This window comes from Colletotrichum acutatum (assembly GCF_030867785.1).
Source record: "Colletotrichum acutatum strain CBS 112980 chromosome Unknown BDZ83scaffold_14, whole genome shotgun sequence".
Lineage (NCBI taxonomy): Eukaryota > Fungi > Ascomycota > Sordariomycetes > Glomerellales > Glomerellaceae > Colletotrichum > Colletotrichum acutatum.
Genome location: NW_026849008.1, coordinates 210,904 through 227,934, shown reverse-complemented (window position 1 = coordinate 227,934; position 17,031 = coordinate 210,904). Strand labels below are relative to the sequence as shown.

At 54.1% G+C, this 17,031-nt stretch overlaps 6 protein-coding genes across 6 annotated transcripts; 1 reads left to right on the top strand and 5 right to left on the bottom strand.

Moving 5' to 3' along the window:
- Positions 1-351: 351 nt before the first annotated feature.
- On the bottom strand, positions 352-2,842 carry BDZ83DRAFT_607413 (uncharacterized protein). The gene is made up of 3 exons (XM_060507428.1): positions 743-2,842; positions 485-666; positions 352-374 (listed from the first exon to the last, which is right to left on the bottom strand). Exons 1-2 carry the CDS (start codon positions 2,712-2,714, stop codon positions 566-568), a joined length of 2,073 nt encoding a protein of 690 aa, XP_060368968.1. The 5' UTR covers positions 2,715-2,842; the 3' UTR covers positions 352-374; positions 485-565.
- Positions 2,843-3,014: 172 nt separating this feature from the next.
- Positions 3,015-3,635, bottom strand: BDZ83DRAFT_562310 (uncharacterized protein; the record flags this gene model as incomplete). The annotated part of the gene is made up of 1 exon (XM_060503576.1): positions 3,015-3,635. A coding segment is annotated over one exon (621 nt), but the record flags the coding sequence as incomplete, so codon positions are not given.
- A 1,155-nt stretch (positions 3,636-4,790) lies between these two features.
- Positions 4,791-6,332, bottom strand: BDZ83DRAFT_607411 (dual specificity phosphatase). Its single transcript, XM_060507427.1, has one exon. The coding sequence runs from the start codon at positions 6,025-6,027 to the stop codon at positions 5,053-5,055; it is 975 nt and encodes a 324-aa protein (XP_060368966.1). The 5' UTR covers positions 6,028-6,332; the 3' UTR covers positions 4,791-5,052.
- A 1,148-nt stretch (positions 6,333-7,480) lies between these two features.
- BDZ83DRAFT_569395 (peptidase family M28) lies at positions 7,481-8,810 on the bottom strand (the record flags this gene model as incomplete). The annotated part of the gene is made up of 3 exons (XM_060504189.1): positions 7,481-7,753; positions 7,812-8,555; positions 8,622-8,810. The coding sequence occupies 3 exons, from the start codon at positions 8,808-8,810 to the stop codon at positions 7,481-7,483; spliced, it is 1,206 nt and encodes a 401-aa protein (XP_060368965.1).
- A 1,568-nt stretch (positions 8,811-10,378) lies between these two features.
- BDZ83DRAFT_748711 (uncharacterized protein) lies at positions 10,379-11,197 on the top strand (the record flags this gene model as incomplete). The annotated part of the gene is made up of 1 exon (XM_060513659.1): positions 10,379-11,197. The coding sequence occupies one exon, from the start codon at positions 10,379-10,381 to the stop codon at positions 11,195-11,197; it is 819 nt and encodes a 272-aa protein (XP_060368964.1).
- Positions 11,198-11,273: 76 nt separating this feature from the next.
- On the bottom strand, positions 11,274-13,770 carry BDZ83DRAFT_86638 (AFG1-like ATPase). The gene is made up of 4 exons (XM_060515967.1): positions 13,254-13,770; positions 13,111-13,194; positions 12,595-13,045; positions 11,274-12,526 (listed from the first exon to the last, which is right to left on the bottom strand). Exons 1-4 carry the CDS (start codon positions 13,507-13,509, stop codon positions 11,644-11,646), a joined length of 1,674 nt encoding a protein of 557 aa, XP_060368963.1. The 5' UTR covers positions 13,510-13,770; the 3' UTR covers positions 11,274-11,643.
- Between the last annotated feature and the right edge of the window lie 3,261 nt (positions 13,771-17,031).

Below are 17,031 nucleotides of genomic sequence, written 5' to 3'. Positions count from 1 at the left end.
TTCTTAATCATCTTCAGAGCATAGTCCGCGCCATCCGGAATCGCCCCCCAGAACTCCTCGTACGTCTTGTATTGAGGAGGGAACAACCTACCAAGCTTGTCCTGGCGAGGAGGTGCCGGAGCCTTGGGATCGACTTGGCTCAAAGAGTTGATTGAGGCAGCAGTATGCGATGGTTGCTGGAAAGACGAGCGGTTCAGAGCTGGCGCTACGGCTGGCGTTGAGGGCTCTAGGATCTCGACGTCGGGTTGGGGTGTAGGTGCCTGAGGGCGAGCATAGGCTCCAGGAAGCGATGATTGACACACGTCAGTAGCAGGCGGCTGCATCGTAGAAGTTGACGACGCGGGCATACGCTCTTGATTTCCCGGCTGACGACCGTGAGTTGTGAAATCGGTCTCTAGTGCAGAGAAAGGGTTTGGGTTCGAATAGGGACTAGGGACCGAGGATTGACGCAGCTCACTAGCTGACGACTGCATGCGTGAAACAGAAGCCGTGGGCATACGCTCTTGAATTTCATGCTGACGACGACTATACTCTGTGGATGCAGTCTCCATGGCAGTGTATGAGTTCAAAGGCTGATAGGCTCTAGGAGTCGATGATTGACGCGGCTCAGCAGCAGATGGACGCGTGCCGTAAGAAGAAGAAGGATGATGCGTACGCTCGTAGCTTGTAGGTTGACGAATGCCAGCTCTGGGTTCGGGCGCCGGAAAAGTAGCGTATGAACTCAAAGGCTCATAAGCTCCAGGAAGCGAGGATCGACTCAAATCAGTACCAGACGGCCGAATCTCAGAAATGAAAGACGCGGGCATCGGCTCGTAGTCTGTCGTTTGACGAACATCAGCTCTGAAGTTGGTGTATGAGTTCGAAGGCTCGTTGCTGTATCTCGAGACTGGAGTCATTCTGTCCTGGTACTGGGCAATTCTCTGCATATGAGGCTGATCGACGCTAGCTTGACGGCTGCTCTCGTTAGACTGGTTCGTCTTCGGTTTGTTTCGACGTCTCCGAGTCGGCACAGCACCTTTGGCCGCCTGCGGGAGCATTGGCTCGGTGCTGGAAACTGGGTTGTTCGCCGGAGGTGTACCAGCGTTTAGAACGGGAGAACTGTTCGCGGGGGTCTGTATAGCCATTGCCTGGTCCGTAGCTCGCTTCGCCGTAGCTTGGCTCGCGGCAGCTTGGTTCGTAGCAGCTTGATTCGTAGCAGCTTGGCTCATGGAAGTCTGGTTCGTGGCAGCCTGGCTCGCAGCAGTCTGGTTCGTAGCAGTCTGGTTCGTAGCAGCTTGGCTCGCAGCAGCAGCCTGCGCAGCGGCGATATCCTCAGGTCTGGGATACTTGCGGGGACGTCCTCGGCCACGCTTGACGGGTATGAGTACTCCGTCAGGACCCATCACCTGCGGTTGGGGCAGAGTCTGCGGAACGGCCGCAGCCTTCTTCGAAGGGCGGGCTCTCTTGGGCTTGGGAACGTAGTCACCATCGCTATCATCAGCCGCACGCTTGCGGGTCGGCTTGGTAGAGCTCTTGGTGGATGGAGCCTCGGGACTATCCATGCGCGTAGCTGGAGTTCGGGCTGCGCTATTGTGTCTCGCGGGAGGAGCGACCACGGGTCTTACAGGGGTATTGACCATGGGCATCGCAGGAGTAGCAGCCATAGGTCTCGCAGAATCATCAGTCAAGTCGATGACAGTGCGCGGGCGCGAGCCTCTAACGACAAACGCAGGAGTGTTGTAGAAAGTGATTTCCTCCTGTTCTGGGAGCATGGGAGCCTTCAAGGCGGAGCTAGGTTCTTTTGCTTCAGATGCTGCAGACACCTTGGAGCTTCCAGGGACTCTGGATACCTTAGCAGCCCCAGGGAGTACAGAGAATCCGGGGGCTTGAGAAACCGCAGGCGCTTCAGATATGGCAGGTGTTCTAAAGACTTCAGAGACTCCAGACGTATCGGTGCTCGGCATTGGATGCGAAAGCTCCATATTCGATTTGGCGATCGGGTTAGCGCTCGGGTTGGCGTTCGCGTCGGCAGTCGAATTGGCGTGCAGGTTGGCGTCCGAGTTGGCGATGGAATTCGCGTTCAACTTCGCGTTCGAGTAAATATTCGAGTCCTCTGCAAGATTGTTCTCCTGGTGACTAGCCTCCTGAGCAACACTCTGATGAGCGGTCGCCTGGATGGTCGGCATCTCCGGTCGAACAACTGGAAGTAACATCTCGTCGACGAACCAAACGGGCTTGCCGCTGTAGAGATGTTCCTTGTAGGCAGCTGACTGAAAATATTCGTATGCAGGTGAGTCCGAAGGCTTCTTGTTGGTGTCCACCTCATCAATATAAGAAATGAAGGGCTGAGGCACCGCTGAGCTTGCGCTCAGTGGAGCCAACTGGCTCTCATCATGAGCCTGAAATACGAGGAGAGACGGGTTCGTAGAGATGCAAGTATGGTCCACGGATGGCTCCGGCTCTCCAAAGAAGGGGTAGGGCATAAGCTCCTCGGCCTCGGGCAGGAGACCTCCGAAGGGGAACAAGGGAACAGCCGACAGATTGTTGGCTTGAGCCTCGTGAGATGCCTCGTCGAGTACTTGGTCACCGAGAAGCGGGTGCTCCTCATATCGGTCGTGCTCCTGCACCTGAGTGACTTCAGGATTGCCATTGGCATCAGACTGAAGGCTCTTGTACGAGACTGCGGGACGGTTGCGATACTTGTGAACTTCGGTGGGACTGTAAAGCTCGTCCATGTCCAAGTTCTCAAAGACCCATGCATACTGCTGACGGTTAACCTTGTTCTCGTCTTGACCTCAAAGGCGAGAGCCACCGAGGTTCACGTCATGAACAACGGATGAACTCCAAAGGGAGACATATAGATGAAAGAATGAGAAGCAGCTTACCTGGTTGTTCTCGCCAAATATCGGGTTGTTCTGAGTGTACACTTGGCCGGCATTGTGAGGCTCACTCCCTGACTCTGAAGTAGGAGTGTCGTGCTGCTCCGTGGGATTGGTCGCAGACAATGTGCTCTCCTGGCTGTCCTTTGTAAGATCCAAGTAAGGGAAGTATGCTTGAATTTGTATCAACCTATTCACCAACTCATGGTGCTTCTCGTTGAACTGATCATGCCAGTGTGGCGGTCCATTGTAGCTGGGAATGTCGATGTCGTGCAAATCTGAACTATTCTTGCCTTTCTCGAGGATGGCAATGCAAGAGGCCAAGATCTCTCGCTCGATAGGAATCTGAAGGAAGCCCTCCGAGATCCCGCGGCACTTCTGAAGTACTTGGATATACTCGCCTAATCCAGATTGACGCAAGTACTGGCAGGATTTCTCGTACTCGTCGGGCTGGATAGTGTGAGTAGGAAGGTCAGGCTGGTGCAGAACATTCATGCCGTCTCTCGGTGGCCCTTGGCTATGGATCAGGTCGAGGAGTTCGGAGGTGTCCATCTTGTCGCAGGTCTCTGACCACTCCTGGATCTGGCGGTGGTACTGGATGTAGGCCACAACAAAGTCAATGACATCTGGAGTGATTAGGCCCAGAGCCCGGGTTGCCGAAGCAAAGCTCTCTGATTCACAGACAGCCTCCAGCAAGACCCATTGGGCGCCGTGGCTGAGGTGAGCCCAGGAAATGGGCTCAACCTCCCCAGACTCTGGGCTGCCCCAGTCCATATCGCCCTCGTCCTCGCCCTCGCCCTTGGCTTCACGCACGCCCTCCGGCCGCTCGTCCTCCTCCTTCTCCTCTGCGGTTTATCAGCGGGATATGCGATGAGTAGGGGGAAGAAGTACTTACCGTTGTCACTGAAGTGCTCGGGGGAGGGGTTCTGCTCCCGCAGCCAGGCGTCCAGCTCGCCCCGGTCTCTCGCCTCCACATACTCATCCCCCGGACCGCGCTGGTCCAGGGGGATGGTTGGGAAGGACGCCCAACGAGCCGCGCCGGGGTCAAAGACCGGGTCTGGGTGAACCCAGGCCGGCCTTTGAACCCCGAGCGCATATGGCTCCTGGTACCTACCCTTCTGAACTGCTTGAGTCGAGCGCCGCAGCGCACGCCTCCGGCCGCCCGCTTCCTCCATCTTTCGATGGGTATTAGTATGCGATATTCCCCTAGGGGGCGGATTGGGAGAGCAGCGGCGACCACAAAAGAAGTGGTGATGATGTGTGATGAATTTGCAATGGTGGTGGATGAAAAAAAAGTGAAAATTGGGTGGAAAAAGTGAGGTGTGGGTTGAGGGAGTGAGAGAGAAGGCGTTGTGTGAGAGTGAAAAGACGGATTGTTGACAGCCAAGTGAGATTGTTTTGACCAGAAATCTCGCGTTCATGAGGGGGATGTATGAAGAAGGAGCAGTGGGGCCCTTGAGAAAAAATAATGAGGCATTTGCTCCTTCCTTTTTGTCATAGAAGGGTTGTGTATAGAGTGAGGTGGGATGAGATGAGTCCTGTTACCTGGGGCTCACTGGAGGTCGGTCCCTCCCCATGGGATAGCCTCATACAGCCTTGTTTACTGGCTCAGGCGGTCATTGTATGTCGTGACGGCATGGTGTAATTGCACTGAGGGTGGGCACAGAGAATTGGACTTCTCTACATCATGATGCGCATCCTTTCGATGGGTGTTTTACTAAGGAGATATGGAGAATGCGACAAGAACAACTCATGACCTGACCCAGCAGAAGTGTACACAACTCATGCCATATGAAGATTTCATAAGACCAATTTGACCAGCATGTTTGTCTATCACATGTCAATAGTCCTGAGCATGGCCTTTGTATGTGACCTTTTATACTCGGCGTGTCTACACCACAAATCATCTTGGGAATGGGCACAATTTGAGATGGTGTGAATGCTGGATTCTGATAGCGTTGAAAGCAGGTCTAAACTGCCCTAAGAGAGAGTCGTTGCCGACTGAAACGGGTATACTGACTGACACCTTTGACGCCTATCCATGTTCCCAAAAGCAAAATTCTAATCCCCCTTGATGAGTCTGCTCCTAATGATGGCTGAAGGCGGTCTTCCTGCTGACGCCAAAAATACTGATGCATTGCCTCCGCTACAAATCTCTTTGGCTCCAGGTCTCTGCAATCGACTAGAGTCGTCCCTACGCGACTGTATCGCGATCACGAAACGGAACAAACTTGCCCCTGTCCTGGTACCGCTCGCGATCCGCGGCGAATGTCTCATATCCTCCGCCCTGCCTGTCCTCGTCGTCAAGGGTCATTTCGATACCGCGCTTGCCGCCTCCGCCGCTGTATCCTTGCGACTGGCCGGCTCGAGGAACATCTCTGGTCACATTGGAGACACTTCTCTGGGCATTGAGAATGTCTTCGTATGCTTGTAACATCCTCTTTCCGTCCTCGTCGAAGTTGGCGGAGAATCGTTGCATGGAGACAAACTGTACGGAAGAGATCATGTCCTTGCCGTACATGGTCATGATGTAAGCTGCAGCGACGAAAGCTGACCGGTCGTTGCCTGTTTCGCAAACAAGGAGAATCTTGCCACTCCTAAAGCTTTCGTCGTCGACTGCCATCCGACCTTCCTGCGCACCCACGACTTGACTGCGATACACATCGATCAAATGCCCATTGATCTTCCTCACCACCTCTGGGAAGCCGCGGATCAATTCAGAGTTGTCCAAGACGTCCAAATATTCGACTTGTATGCCGAGCTTCTGTGCTACCTTGTCGACACTCATCAGTCGAGCTTGGGCCACCCTGGCATGTCGTGTAACGATGACCATGGTGATTCCCTCCTTGGCAAGCCAAGCTTCGTCGCGAGCAACAGATAACGGGCCGAGATAGAGGAAGTCCAAGAGCGTCTGTGCCTTTCGCCGAGCCTCGTAGTTCCAGCCAACTGATCTGTCTGTGGCAGTCTGAGTCTTGTCCCGAGTTATGATTCTGAGATCCTCGCTCGTGAGGCGCATGGCATCGACATTGTTGAATGAGGGGGTAAAGGCGCAAGTAGCGTCGCCTTTAGCAAATGTCATGGGAATGGGTATATAAGGAGGACTAGGGGGCCTGTGGCTATACGGAGCTGTGGCAATGGCATGCTCTTTCGGCTCCTGGGGTTCCTCCATGTTTGCTGATGCTCAATGCGGGGTTTAATGACAAGCAGTCGGCAACGATATGTGTTTCGTTGCGGGAGTGCAAGACGCACTGACTCGAAGCAAGCAGTGCAAGGTGCCTTTGTTCGCAGTGTTCGTATGTTGCCGATACTGTGTTGGCACACAAGCAAAGACAAATTGCCGAAAGTTTGGTCAAGCCAAGGTAAGAAATGGAAATCAAAGCAAGGTGTTGGACCTTGTTATGAGTGAAATCGGAAAGGATAAGGCGTTGGCTGAAGTGGTGGTGGTTTGAGTGATGTTGATGTAAAGTTGAGAGGTGGAGTAGGAAAGTACAGAATCTGGGTTGCAGGCTTGCAGGAGGTGTCGAATCGGCAGACTGGGCCGGAGCGAGCTTAGACCCCCTGTGCGGCGGGCGTCTGTACAAAACCGCCCCACTCTGAAGCCTAGACCCATCGGAGACGTCCTGGAAGCAACCTAACCATGTGCCAATCCCAATTCCAACGTCGCTTCCCCAGGGGAAAACCTTTATAGAACGGTTACTTGCCGCCGCATGCACGTCAGTGACATCGCCCCAGTATCTTCCTTACCTGCCAAGGTTCGCGAGTCTAGGACGAGAACAAGACTGCAGCTGAGAGGCATCTGGGGTTGGGCCCATGCATTCAGAACAAGTCATCGCCGTAGGAAACCAAGCGACTCATGCAAGTACCTATCTGTCTGTTCTGGAGAGTTTATTGATACATCCATCCTTCAATCCCGCCCCCCCCCCCTTCTTCAAGAAATGGCAACCTGCATCTTGGCACTGAGTCGAGTCAAGTCAAGTCATTGAGAGCTTAATGCGTGTCTTTACTTTTGTCGCAAAGTAAGACGGGAGTAGGCGACTGGAATCACTTACTGATGTCCTCGTTGAGCGAACGTCTTCATTAAGATATCAACTGTGTGGCTGAATGCAGGACGGTAAGTTTTATCATAAACAAAGCGCACAATTTGAAAACTGAAGGCGGTGCTGTTCATCTTCACAAGACAAATCAGATGGCGAATCTGATTCGGCAGTAAAATGAATGAGGATTTCAGGACGTTAAGGTAACTTTGGCACCGGAAGCATAATATCCATCAAATATCCGCACCTCACTACTCGCCTATGGGTGTCTCCTCATAGATGAACATTTATAATGCACTGTTGACGATGAGACCGCCTTTTCGTAGCGAAGACTGACTCTGCGCGGTTACTGAAATGCGGACTTTCGTACTGAAACGCTGACCGAAAGTCCGCATTTCGTCATCATGGAGTAACTTTTCTGCCGTGAATGGGCCGGAAAACAGGAGCGCCAAAGGGCAATTTGATGATATAAGCGACTTCAAGGTCGAGCGCGATGAGATGTAATTTCGTTGCATGAAAGCATCGTCTATTCAAAATACGTAGAGCATCGTAGCTAATATCGTCCGTATGCGTCATTCATCCAGCCACTTACAACTCCTCGGAAACCTGGCCCTGCTTCTCCAGAGCGGCAAAGTCGGTGAAGCCGAGCTCGTACACGAGACCAAGAGTCATCTTGGCGTGCTCAAGCATGTGGTCAAATGACAGGTACTTGATGTTGTCGTCGGTGCTGTGGATGTGCTTGTCAGAGTCCTCGAAGGCGGACTCGATCACAAAGGCGGATGGGTAGCCAGCCTTGCTTGCAGAGGCATGATCGGAGCAGGCGTATCCACACTTGGTCTCGACGTAGGGAACCTTGCAGTACTTTGGTTCTGTTAGTACAAACTCGTGCTGGCAGCTTGTAGGGTTCATTTTGACTTACCTCAACGATGACCTTCTTAATGAAACCGGTCAAGCCGGGATCGACGAAGTCGGTAATGACACCAACGCTCTCGGGCTTTCCAGCATCAAGCGTTCCTTGCACGAATCCGGTCATGTCCTGCTGGAGCATGGCCTTGATGTCACGTCCATCCTGCTCGTAAGACGAGAAGATGGCCTGGCTACCAAGAAGACCACCCTCCTCGGCGCTGTACCAGTGGAACTCGATGGTGTTGTCAGCCTTGCCAGAGACGACATCCTTGGACTTGAGGAGGGTGCGGAAAGCCTCGAGAATAGTCATGGAACCGCTGCCATCGTCATCGGCACCGGGTGCAGCGAGGATGGAAGGCAGCCACAAGTTTATGGAATCCTGGTGCGCACCGATGACAACCGTGCTGTTAGACTTGCCCGGGATGGTAACAATAATGGAGCTCTGTTGCCAAGTGTGGGGGAAGGCCTCGGCGTAGACGTGTTTGTCGGCACCAGCATCCTTGATGATGGTGTTCAGCTTAGCCAAAAGCCATTCAGAAGACTGGCGGCCGTAGTCGGACTTGAAGTAGCGGGTGTGGAAGCTCGTGAACTTCTCCAGGTTGGTCTGGATCTCCTTCTTGTCAAGGTCCTTGATTAGAGGCTTAACCTTGTCCTGGAGGCGACACTTCTCGGGGAAGACGCTCTTCTTCGTCTTGGTATGGAGGCGGTTTGCGCCGAACTCCTTGTGGTCGGTGATATCGAAGAAGCGGTTTCCGTTCTGTAAGGCGTCACGTTAGTACTTCTGCGAAGAAAAGCAACAGCGATGAGGTGTGGGAAATCATACTCTGCGAAGCTCCCACTTCTCCTCCTCAGTCACCCAGCGAGTGTTGCCTGGGGCGAGTTCGATCAGGTACTTCTCGGGCTCGGAGCCGGCGGGATACAGCTGGACACGGTTGATCTCCTCCTCAGCAACGAAGCGAGCGGTGACCGAGTGGGCCAGCACAGCAAGAGGCAAAGCTTTGGCGACCTTCATTTTGAGTAAATGCTATGGTTTGGTGATGGTACAATCTGCGGATGATGTGGGAGATACGTAGGGTACTCAGGTGGACGTTGTTGAAGGGGACGGGAAGATGGCTGGCGTCATGTCGGCAGCACTGATGGGTGCCTAGATAAGATAAGGTAGCTAAGCGTCAGCAGGTCTGCGACAGCTCGGCAAGCTCCCCTGTCTCGAATCCATCCTCACACATTCCCCGCGGGTTGCCTGGGTGCCTGGCACGCCACCAATGCTCGTAAGCGGGTACCTTGCTCTAGGTACGTACCTCGGATGTCCGTAAGACCGGAACAGATGAGCCGCCTTACCTAATCATTCAATTCCCATCTAGTACCTGACTTCACGGTTTCCTTCGCCCTTCATCTAGACCTAGTCACACAAAAGTCACTGACTATGGCATTATTGATGGGTTCCAAGGCTCACTCTCACTGCTTCGATACCTGTTTCCGGCAGAAAACGTGTGGTCTGCTACTAACCTGTTGTGCCAGGTAAGCCTAGCTAGGGTAAGGTATTCGGGAATGACCCGACTGAGAGTTCTACTGCACAGTAAGGCACCTCAATGAACAGCTTTCAGCTCAGCGAGCCAATCAACGTAGGCACATTCTGATCATGCTCAACCGTCACCCTGAGATTCTTCATCCCCTCCCGCCAAAAAGCAAAGAGAATTACATGCAACACCAGGCATTCGCCGGTCGTCTCCGACCCGACTACTACTCTGGCCCTCGCTGGTTTATCTAGGAGAGAGCGGACGGGATCTCGAGGTCTCCGGTGGGTGTGGTCGCATGTACTTGGGTTGGCGCCTGGGGAAGGCCAATTCCGCGTTGCACACTGGGCTGCCCGCACTTTGTTGCTCACGGAGGCTGGAGCCCGTCGGAGCGGGTCTATGTGCCCCATAACGTCTCGGACTCGGCGTCTGAATCGCGGGGCCTCTCTACACTCAGGCACTCATAGAATACCGGCACCTCGATTACTTACCCAAAAAGATGCCGAAATTCTGTCGTAAGATTTCTAGGCCCGTAGTCCAAGATTAACCGCATCATGCCACAAGGTGGTTTTGTCAGCATGAAAGACATAAAGGGTATCGCCTGCCCGTCGTCCCGTTCGTGTGGAGCTTCGGTGCTCATCGGACACCGGTACCGACTTACCTCTTTAAGCTCGTCTAAACACCAAACATCTACCATGTGTGACAGCCGCTACCTCTACAACGTGGAGTCCTATCCCGAACTCCCGACAACGTTAATGGGCGAACAGACGCCGGGCTTGGACCTGTTCCTTTCCATCCTCAGGCAGTAAATGATATCATGAGGGGAGCAACCGCAGGTTCCCCAAGCGCATCCCCGCCGCGTGTATAAAGCGCTGGTTGCAGCCGGCGCGCATCCCTAGTAAGATGATCTGCATGTGTTCCTCCTGCATTCGTCCGACCTTGTGAGCCAAGCCAGAGAGGCTCACGATATATCTCGACGACATCTCTTGAATCTAGACATCTCACTCACGCCATCACCAACACCCATCTAAGCACAGCAGCGCACGAACCAGTGCTGCCTTTGAAGATGGCGGCCTCTAAGTCCGAGAAACCAAACTTTGACCTCATCAAACGCGGCGTCAAAAAGTCCAATGTGCCCGGAACCCTCACCTTCCTCGGCCTCCGTGGCCTCGACCCCTTCTTCCAATACAAGCTCGTCGCCGGCGGCTGGGGCGCCGCCGCCCTCGCCAAAATCGGCATAAACACCATCCCTCTCAACGTAGCCGCCCTCTCCACCACGGGCGTCGCCATCCTCGATGACCTCCACCTGCCGCTCCCGCACCTCATCCTCCTCGGCATGTCCGTCGGCTCCTTCGTCAAACAAGCCTACTGGCTCGTCGGCATCTCCGCCGAGGAGTTCCCGCCGTCCTCCGCCGTCGGCGTGAGCTTCTACAACACCCTCATCAACAGCGCAAACTCCCTCCTCCTCCTCGCGGCGTCCACCTCCGTACTCACCTCACCGCGCGATTTCCCGGGCACCTCTCTCCCCTACCAGGTCGTCTTGGGAAGCGTCCTCTACGGCGTCGGCATGTTCCTCGAGACGGCGTCCGAGTGGCAGCGCAAGCAGTTCAAAGCGCGGCCCGAGAACAAGGGCAAGGTCATGCGCGGCGGGCTCTGGAAGCTGGCGCGACACATCAACTACGGCGGGTACGCGCTCTGGAGGGCGGGGTACTGCATGGCGGCGTCCGGGTTCATCGGCGGTACGATCATGGGCGTGTGGCAGTCGGTCGATTTCCTCACGCGCGGCGTGCCGGCGTTGAATGAGTACTGCTCCAAGCGATACGGCGAGCAGTGGGTCGACTTTAAGAGGGAAGTGCCCTGGGTTCTGCTTCCTGGTATTTACTAGCTTACCGTAGATGGTACAATCGAAACACTTTGACACGTATGCGATCGCTTGTGACCTCCCAGGAGAAAACATGGCTGAACGACGACAGTGTGAAAAGAACACTGAGCAACGAGGTGTGTGGTCTTGACTGGGCCAAAGAATTGTTTCTTGGATGTGGATGATTTATATACATGGACCTCTCAGCCGAGGTATGCGAGTTTCCCATAACTGCAGACCTGCCGTAGCATCATAAACAATCCATGCTCATGGAAAAGACGAAAAGGGGGCCGCTGGTACCTGTCACCTCCTGAATACCTGGGACAGGAAAGATACAAGAAGCAAGTGAGTCCCCTTTTCCCAACGGCTACAGCCATGACACAACCCAAGGCTAGCGGCAACCCAGCAAAAAGGGGGTAGCCAACCGGGGTGAAATGCTGTCCCCTTCACGTTCAAAACAACGCTCGCTTCTACATGCTGTCCTCCATCTGCCGACTCCGGACCTTGGCCCAGTCGTCGCGCTCCTTCTTACCGCCCTGCTGCTCCAACCCCATGCCGCGCTCAACCCACTCCTTGCTGCCCATATGGCTCAGACGCGACAGCGCGCGCGCAAACGCAAATGCCTCCTCGTCGCCCGAGAATAGGCCTGACATGCCCTTGATGGAGTCAATATTGTGGTCCAGGTCTTCTAGGAGATGCGTCGCCGCCGCGGTATCGCCGTTCTGCTGCTGTCCGGCCTCGTCCTTTTTTCCTTGCTTCTCCAACGACTCCTCTAGCTCGGCGCGGGAGACGAACAGCTCCGTCAGGGGCTTCTCCGTCGTCAGGACCAGCTTCGCGTGCGACTCGTACACTGCGTCGATGAAGGTGATGAAGCGTCGAGCGAGGTCGCGCTGGCGGTACGTCATGCCCGGACAGTCGGTGATGACAAAGGCGTCGTAGTTGCGCACCAGCTCGAGGTAATCCGCCGCCGATGTCGCTTTCCCGATGAGCTCGTCAAACGTGAACCACGCGCAGCGGCCGCTCACGCGCGGCACATGGATCTCGCGGCCCCAGACGTTCTGCACCTCCGGGTGCGGCTCCGGGTTCTCCGGGTCGCCGAGGAAGCGGAACCACTTCTCGGCGTGGGAGGTCGCGTGCGCGTCGAGCGGGGTGTGGTACACGCCCGAGGGCGGTCTCGGGATCTTGCGGTAGTCTGTCGGGGAGTCCAGGTTGATGACGTGGAGCCTGCTCTTGAGCAGCTTGATCGCGGGGATGAAGGATTCTCGCTGGATGCCGTTCTTGTAGAGTTCGTCGGGGTGTCGGTTCGATGTGGTGACCAGTACGACGCCATGTGACATGAGCGCTTCTAGTAATCTGGCCCACCGATGTGTCAGTTTGCGACAATGTCCCTTTTTCGCGCGCGTATTCCCATTCTAGCTCACCTTCTCAGAATCATGGCGTCTGCCACGTCGGTACACTGAAACTCGTCAAAACAGAGAACGTTGCCCTGCGCCGCGATCTGCGCTGCCACAAAAGGAACGGCGTCGACGTCGTTGCCGTGCTGCATCTTCATCTTGTGTAGCCGCTTGTGAACATCCTGCATAAAGTTGTGGAAGTGGATGCGCGTCTTGGTCCTGACGGAGCTTGGCAGCGTGTCGTAGAACAGGTCCATGAGCATCGTCTTGCCGCTACCGACGTCGCCAAAGAGGTACAGCCCGCGGGGCAGGTTGCTCGGGATCGCTCCTATCGCAGCCTCGGCAGCCTTTCCCCCGCCGAACCAGGATCCGAACATGGACTTTGCGGGCTTGATTGACTCGAGCGTCGGCTGCTTCACTTCAGGCGCGTGGTAGTTGACCAGCTCGTCATGGAGGTGCTGGAGGCTCTGGATGATACCTGTCCCGCGTTAGCATGTGATTCTCCCCACCCGCCAATGTCGGCTACTGAGAGCGCAAACTTGCCCCTCTGATGCTCGTCGTTGCGCAAGATACCATTGTCGACTCGGCGGTCGTATTCTTGTATCGGGCCGTGTTCATCTTTTGCGGCTGCCTTCTCATTAGCCCCCTTGCGCCACCAAACTCTTGTCGCGATTCTGATTCCTTACCCCTGTTTCCCTCTGTCGCTGTCGCTACCGCCGATGCCGTCCTCCTCTGGGCCCCATTTCTGGTTTGTTGCGTAAGAATACGCGGCGAGGGACGAAGCCTTCTAGCGCTTGTGTTCTGTCTGCTGGCAAGGCAAGTTGTGCAAAGGGAGCGTCGGAGGGCAGCCTGCTGTGTGAGGCCTCGGTTTGTGGCGGCAGAGCCGTTGAGCGATGCGCCCACTCGGCGGAGGGGAAGTGAGGATACAGCTGCACGGCGCATGGTGGCTGGTCAAGAGGGACCAAGGCGAACAAAAGTCAAATAAAAAAGTCTAGGGGTATCGACAAGAAAAATGCATGTTGCAAGCATGCGCGCGCTGTGAGATGATTGTTGTCGCAGTGTTTTGGGGACAAAACCAAACCGCTTCGGAGATGTCTCGTGGGATTGAAGGTGTGTGTGAAATCAACAAAAATAGACTGGTCGGCCGGTAAAAGATACCGGAGGAAATGACGCTATTGCCTGCCCGCGGCCGGCTCTCACAACTGGCGCCCGAATTGACACTGGCACTGAGAGACGGTGGGGAACCTATAAGAGGCCCTGAAGCCTGTATCCGCCGTAAATTCGACGGTGGGGAAGCCGAAAGATGCCGAACACCGGACCATGCCGACTTCGGTCTGGTTGACTGGATGGCTACTGCTCACCGAAGGTGAGGTTCCTTAGGCTGACGCTCAGGCCATGATCCGACTTCTACTTCGTCTCTTTCCTCCCGAGCTTTCATCTGAGAAGAGGATGGGCACTGACCAAGGACGACTTGAGCCATGTCCTAGATATTTCTTCAAAGGTCTTCCTTTCTCGCTTTCCCTATACTTTGTCCTATTGCACACAGCCACAAGGAGAACGAGACAGGCGGAAAAATAGTACTATTCCCTATAGGTCATCGAGCAGATTACACAAAAGACGCCGACGGGCAACTAGGGAACGAATGATCCATTGAGCCTGTCCTTGTCTTTTTGATTACATTCATGTGTTGAATATTGCTTTTTGAGGAGCGACCTTTACCTACACACAACATATCATCTCAAGCTTCTAACAAGAAAGCAAACTTACCTCAACAAAGTTTTGCTGGAATGATATTGTGTAGCAAGATGATGCGAATGAAGAATCGACAAGACGATGTATTGCTTAGTGCCACCTGTGGCTTATCTCGCTTGTAGTCAAGAACAGGGAGAGGCAAGCGATCTAAGTTCTGTTCACACATACATGGTACTTCATGTGCTACCGGCCGAGATACTTGCCTGAACCCCTTTCCAACATCATATTGTTAGATGGTCGTGTTGGAATCTATGTTTTTATAGCTCAAGTAACTGTCCTTTTGTGGATTCTGAGGTGGCCTGATATTACTGGGAACGCTCGTCTCCAGGAATGGGAGGGGCGGGTCCAGAAATCCTCGATCCGCATCATCTACCTGCCCGAGTATGCTGAAGCAGACACTGGCAAGTATTTCCGAGTTTCATTACGCCCAAGACCTATAACCGCTCATTTGAATGTGCGGACAGAAAATCTAAAGACTCGAATCAAGGCCTTCGCGGTCCGCCTCACTACCTCAAAGAGGACAGCGGTTATTATGATATCCGTGGCATGGTCTAGGCTCAGAACCACTCAGCCTGGCAACATTGAGCTTGTGAGCAATGTACTCTCCGACCCTTTGAGAACACATTACCCCTTTATCGATAGAATGCTTAGGACTATTCATAGTCCTAAGCAAACCTTTCCTTCATTCATCTTTACCCTAGCGTGCGTTAGTCCAAGTAGTGAAGCTACGGAGTACATAGTTGAGACGGGACACTCACAGTGTTAATCACATATCACTATTCTTCCATTTAATCTCAGTTAAAATTAAAAACATAGCCTATCCCTGGAACTGGCCACGCCGTAAACATAGGCTCGCAAAAGGGGGCAACCGCAAGCCTTCGACCCCTAACATCAGCGCTCCTCCCGCCCCGCCAGCCAGCAGGCCATCCAGCCTACCCTTCGCAGCCCTTTGGAACATCACGCCCGTCTGGGCAAGAGCTTCGCCATCTCATGCACCAGGCTCCCGCGAATGACGCGACCGCATGAAAGCCAAGGGATGGGGGGCAGCACTCAAAGCACTCAACGCACTCTCGCCGATCTTGGTCGGTCAAGGGGCCGGCCGGACGGACAGGCCGCAGCACAACATCGCGAACGCTGTGCAACATCACTAATGCAGTGGAGAGGATGAGGCATTAAGGGGGGGGGGGGTCATGGCTTTGCTTTGTCACAAGCACATGGCTTGATTCTGATCCTTCATTCTCATAGTGAGCTGGCTGAAGCATCCTCTCCTGTGCAGATTGCAGCTTGGGCTGCTTGACAACGCCTGGTGCCTACGTTGCCCGCCTAGGCTTGAATTATGTGGTCTGGAAAGCGGTCTGCCCGCTTCACCCTCTCTAGTCCAAAGTCTGGAAGCTGTTGGGCTTGAAAATTGGTATATCCTGGACCCCGGGACAGGTCTCAGAGGTATGTATGTCTGGATAGGGCAGTGATACCTAAACGTTTGTAAGTGCAAATGTACAAAGGCGGGGAAGGTGGCAGATGCCAGTTCTAAACGGGGTGACCTTTCAGACCTCGGAAATAATGGCCTTAGTTATCGCACGCTATCGCCTCAGGTCACACTGGCGTTCACTATCGAGATCTAGATCACGATGTGAAGAGGGGAGAAGACAAAGTCTAGGGTCTTGGAAGTATGCTGACCGAGGCCCAACGTCTGATCTGAGTCTGACGAATGCTTCAAGTCAACGAAGGAATTCATGACCAACATCCTTCACCCTTTCGTGGATGTGCAGGACGCTAATCGCACCCTTAGTCACAAGACTTCCACTCCAAAAAGCGAGGGAGAATTCTGGGGTTTAATTTCCAAGGTTACCCCGGCGGCCAGGTCATGTAGTTGGACGAGCGAGCTTGTTTTCCCTCAGCCCTTTGCAGTGCCACAAGCAAGACCACACTGGCTGCTTTTGCTAACTCAGCATGTACAGTACATTTCTCTCAGGTCCCGATATACTTGGGTGCGCAGACGAGGCCTACAGCCCAAAAGCCTGCGGGTATTGGTTCAGCAGAGAGCATGTTATCTTGGCTAAGGTATTGTAGCTCATGGCCACAACCATTGGCACTGGTGTCAAGGGAGCCTCCGAGGAGCGATAGGTGGCAAACATAAGATACCACCAATCAGCCCTCGAAGCTCTCATTCATGGCAGCGGCTGGGCTGGGCCTTGATGGATCAATTTCGAGCCCTCCTGAAGTGGTGGCGAGGCGAAAGCAAGCCCCAGTGATTTGGAGGCACACTCCTTCCATTCTGTTCGGAGGTCGGGCTCTCCACTCTCCGTACCGTTTCTCGAGTGAGGCTGTCATGTGGGTATGTGTTGGTAACGACCTGTTTCATGACTTGGTGAAATTGCCATAGCTCAAAGCAGGGCAATAATTCAGGTTGGCCCTATTACTGGCGGGTCTTGGATTTCTCCCAAGTTCACACCACGAAAAGTCGTGCTGCTGGCTGTGGCCATGGAATTGTCACGTCAGTGAGCAGGAGATTGACTGTTCATTCCTCTGAGCCCCGTCTCGAAAAAAACGGGATTGAGCGCTCACTGAACCTGCCCGTCTCTGAGCACGCCACGGACGAGGTGTGGCTCCTTATTTCCAGTATCTGAATGGTGGTGGTTTTTATCTTACCTTCATGTTCCTCCAGTGTCGTGTTCTAGGACACAGAACCTTGTGCGATATTTCGTGGTATTG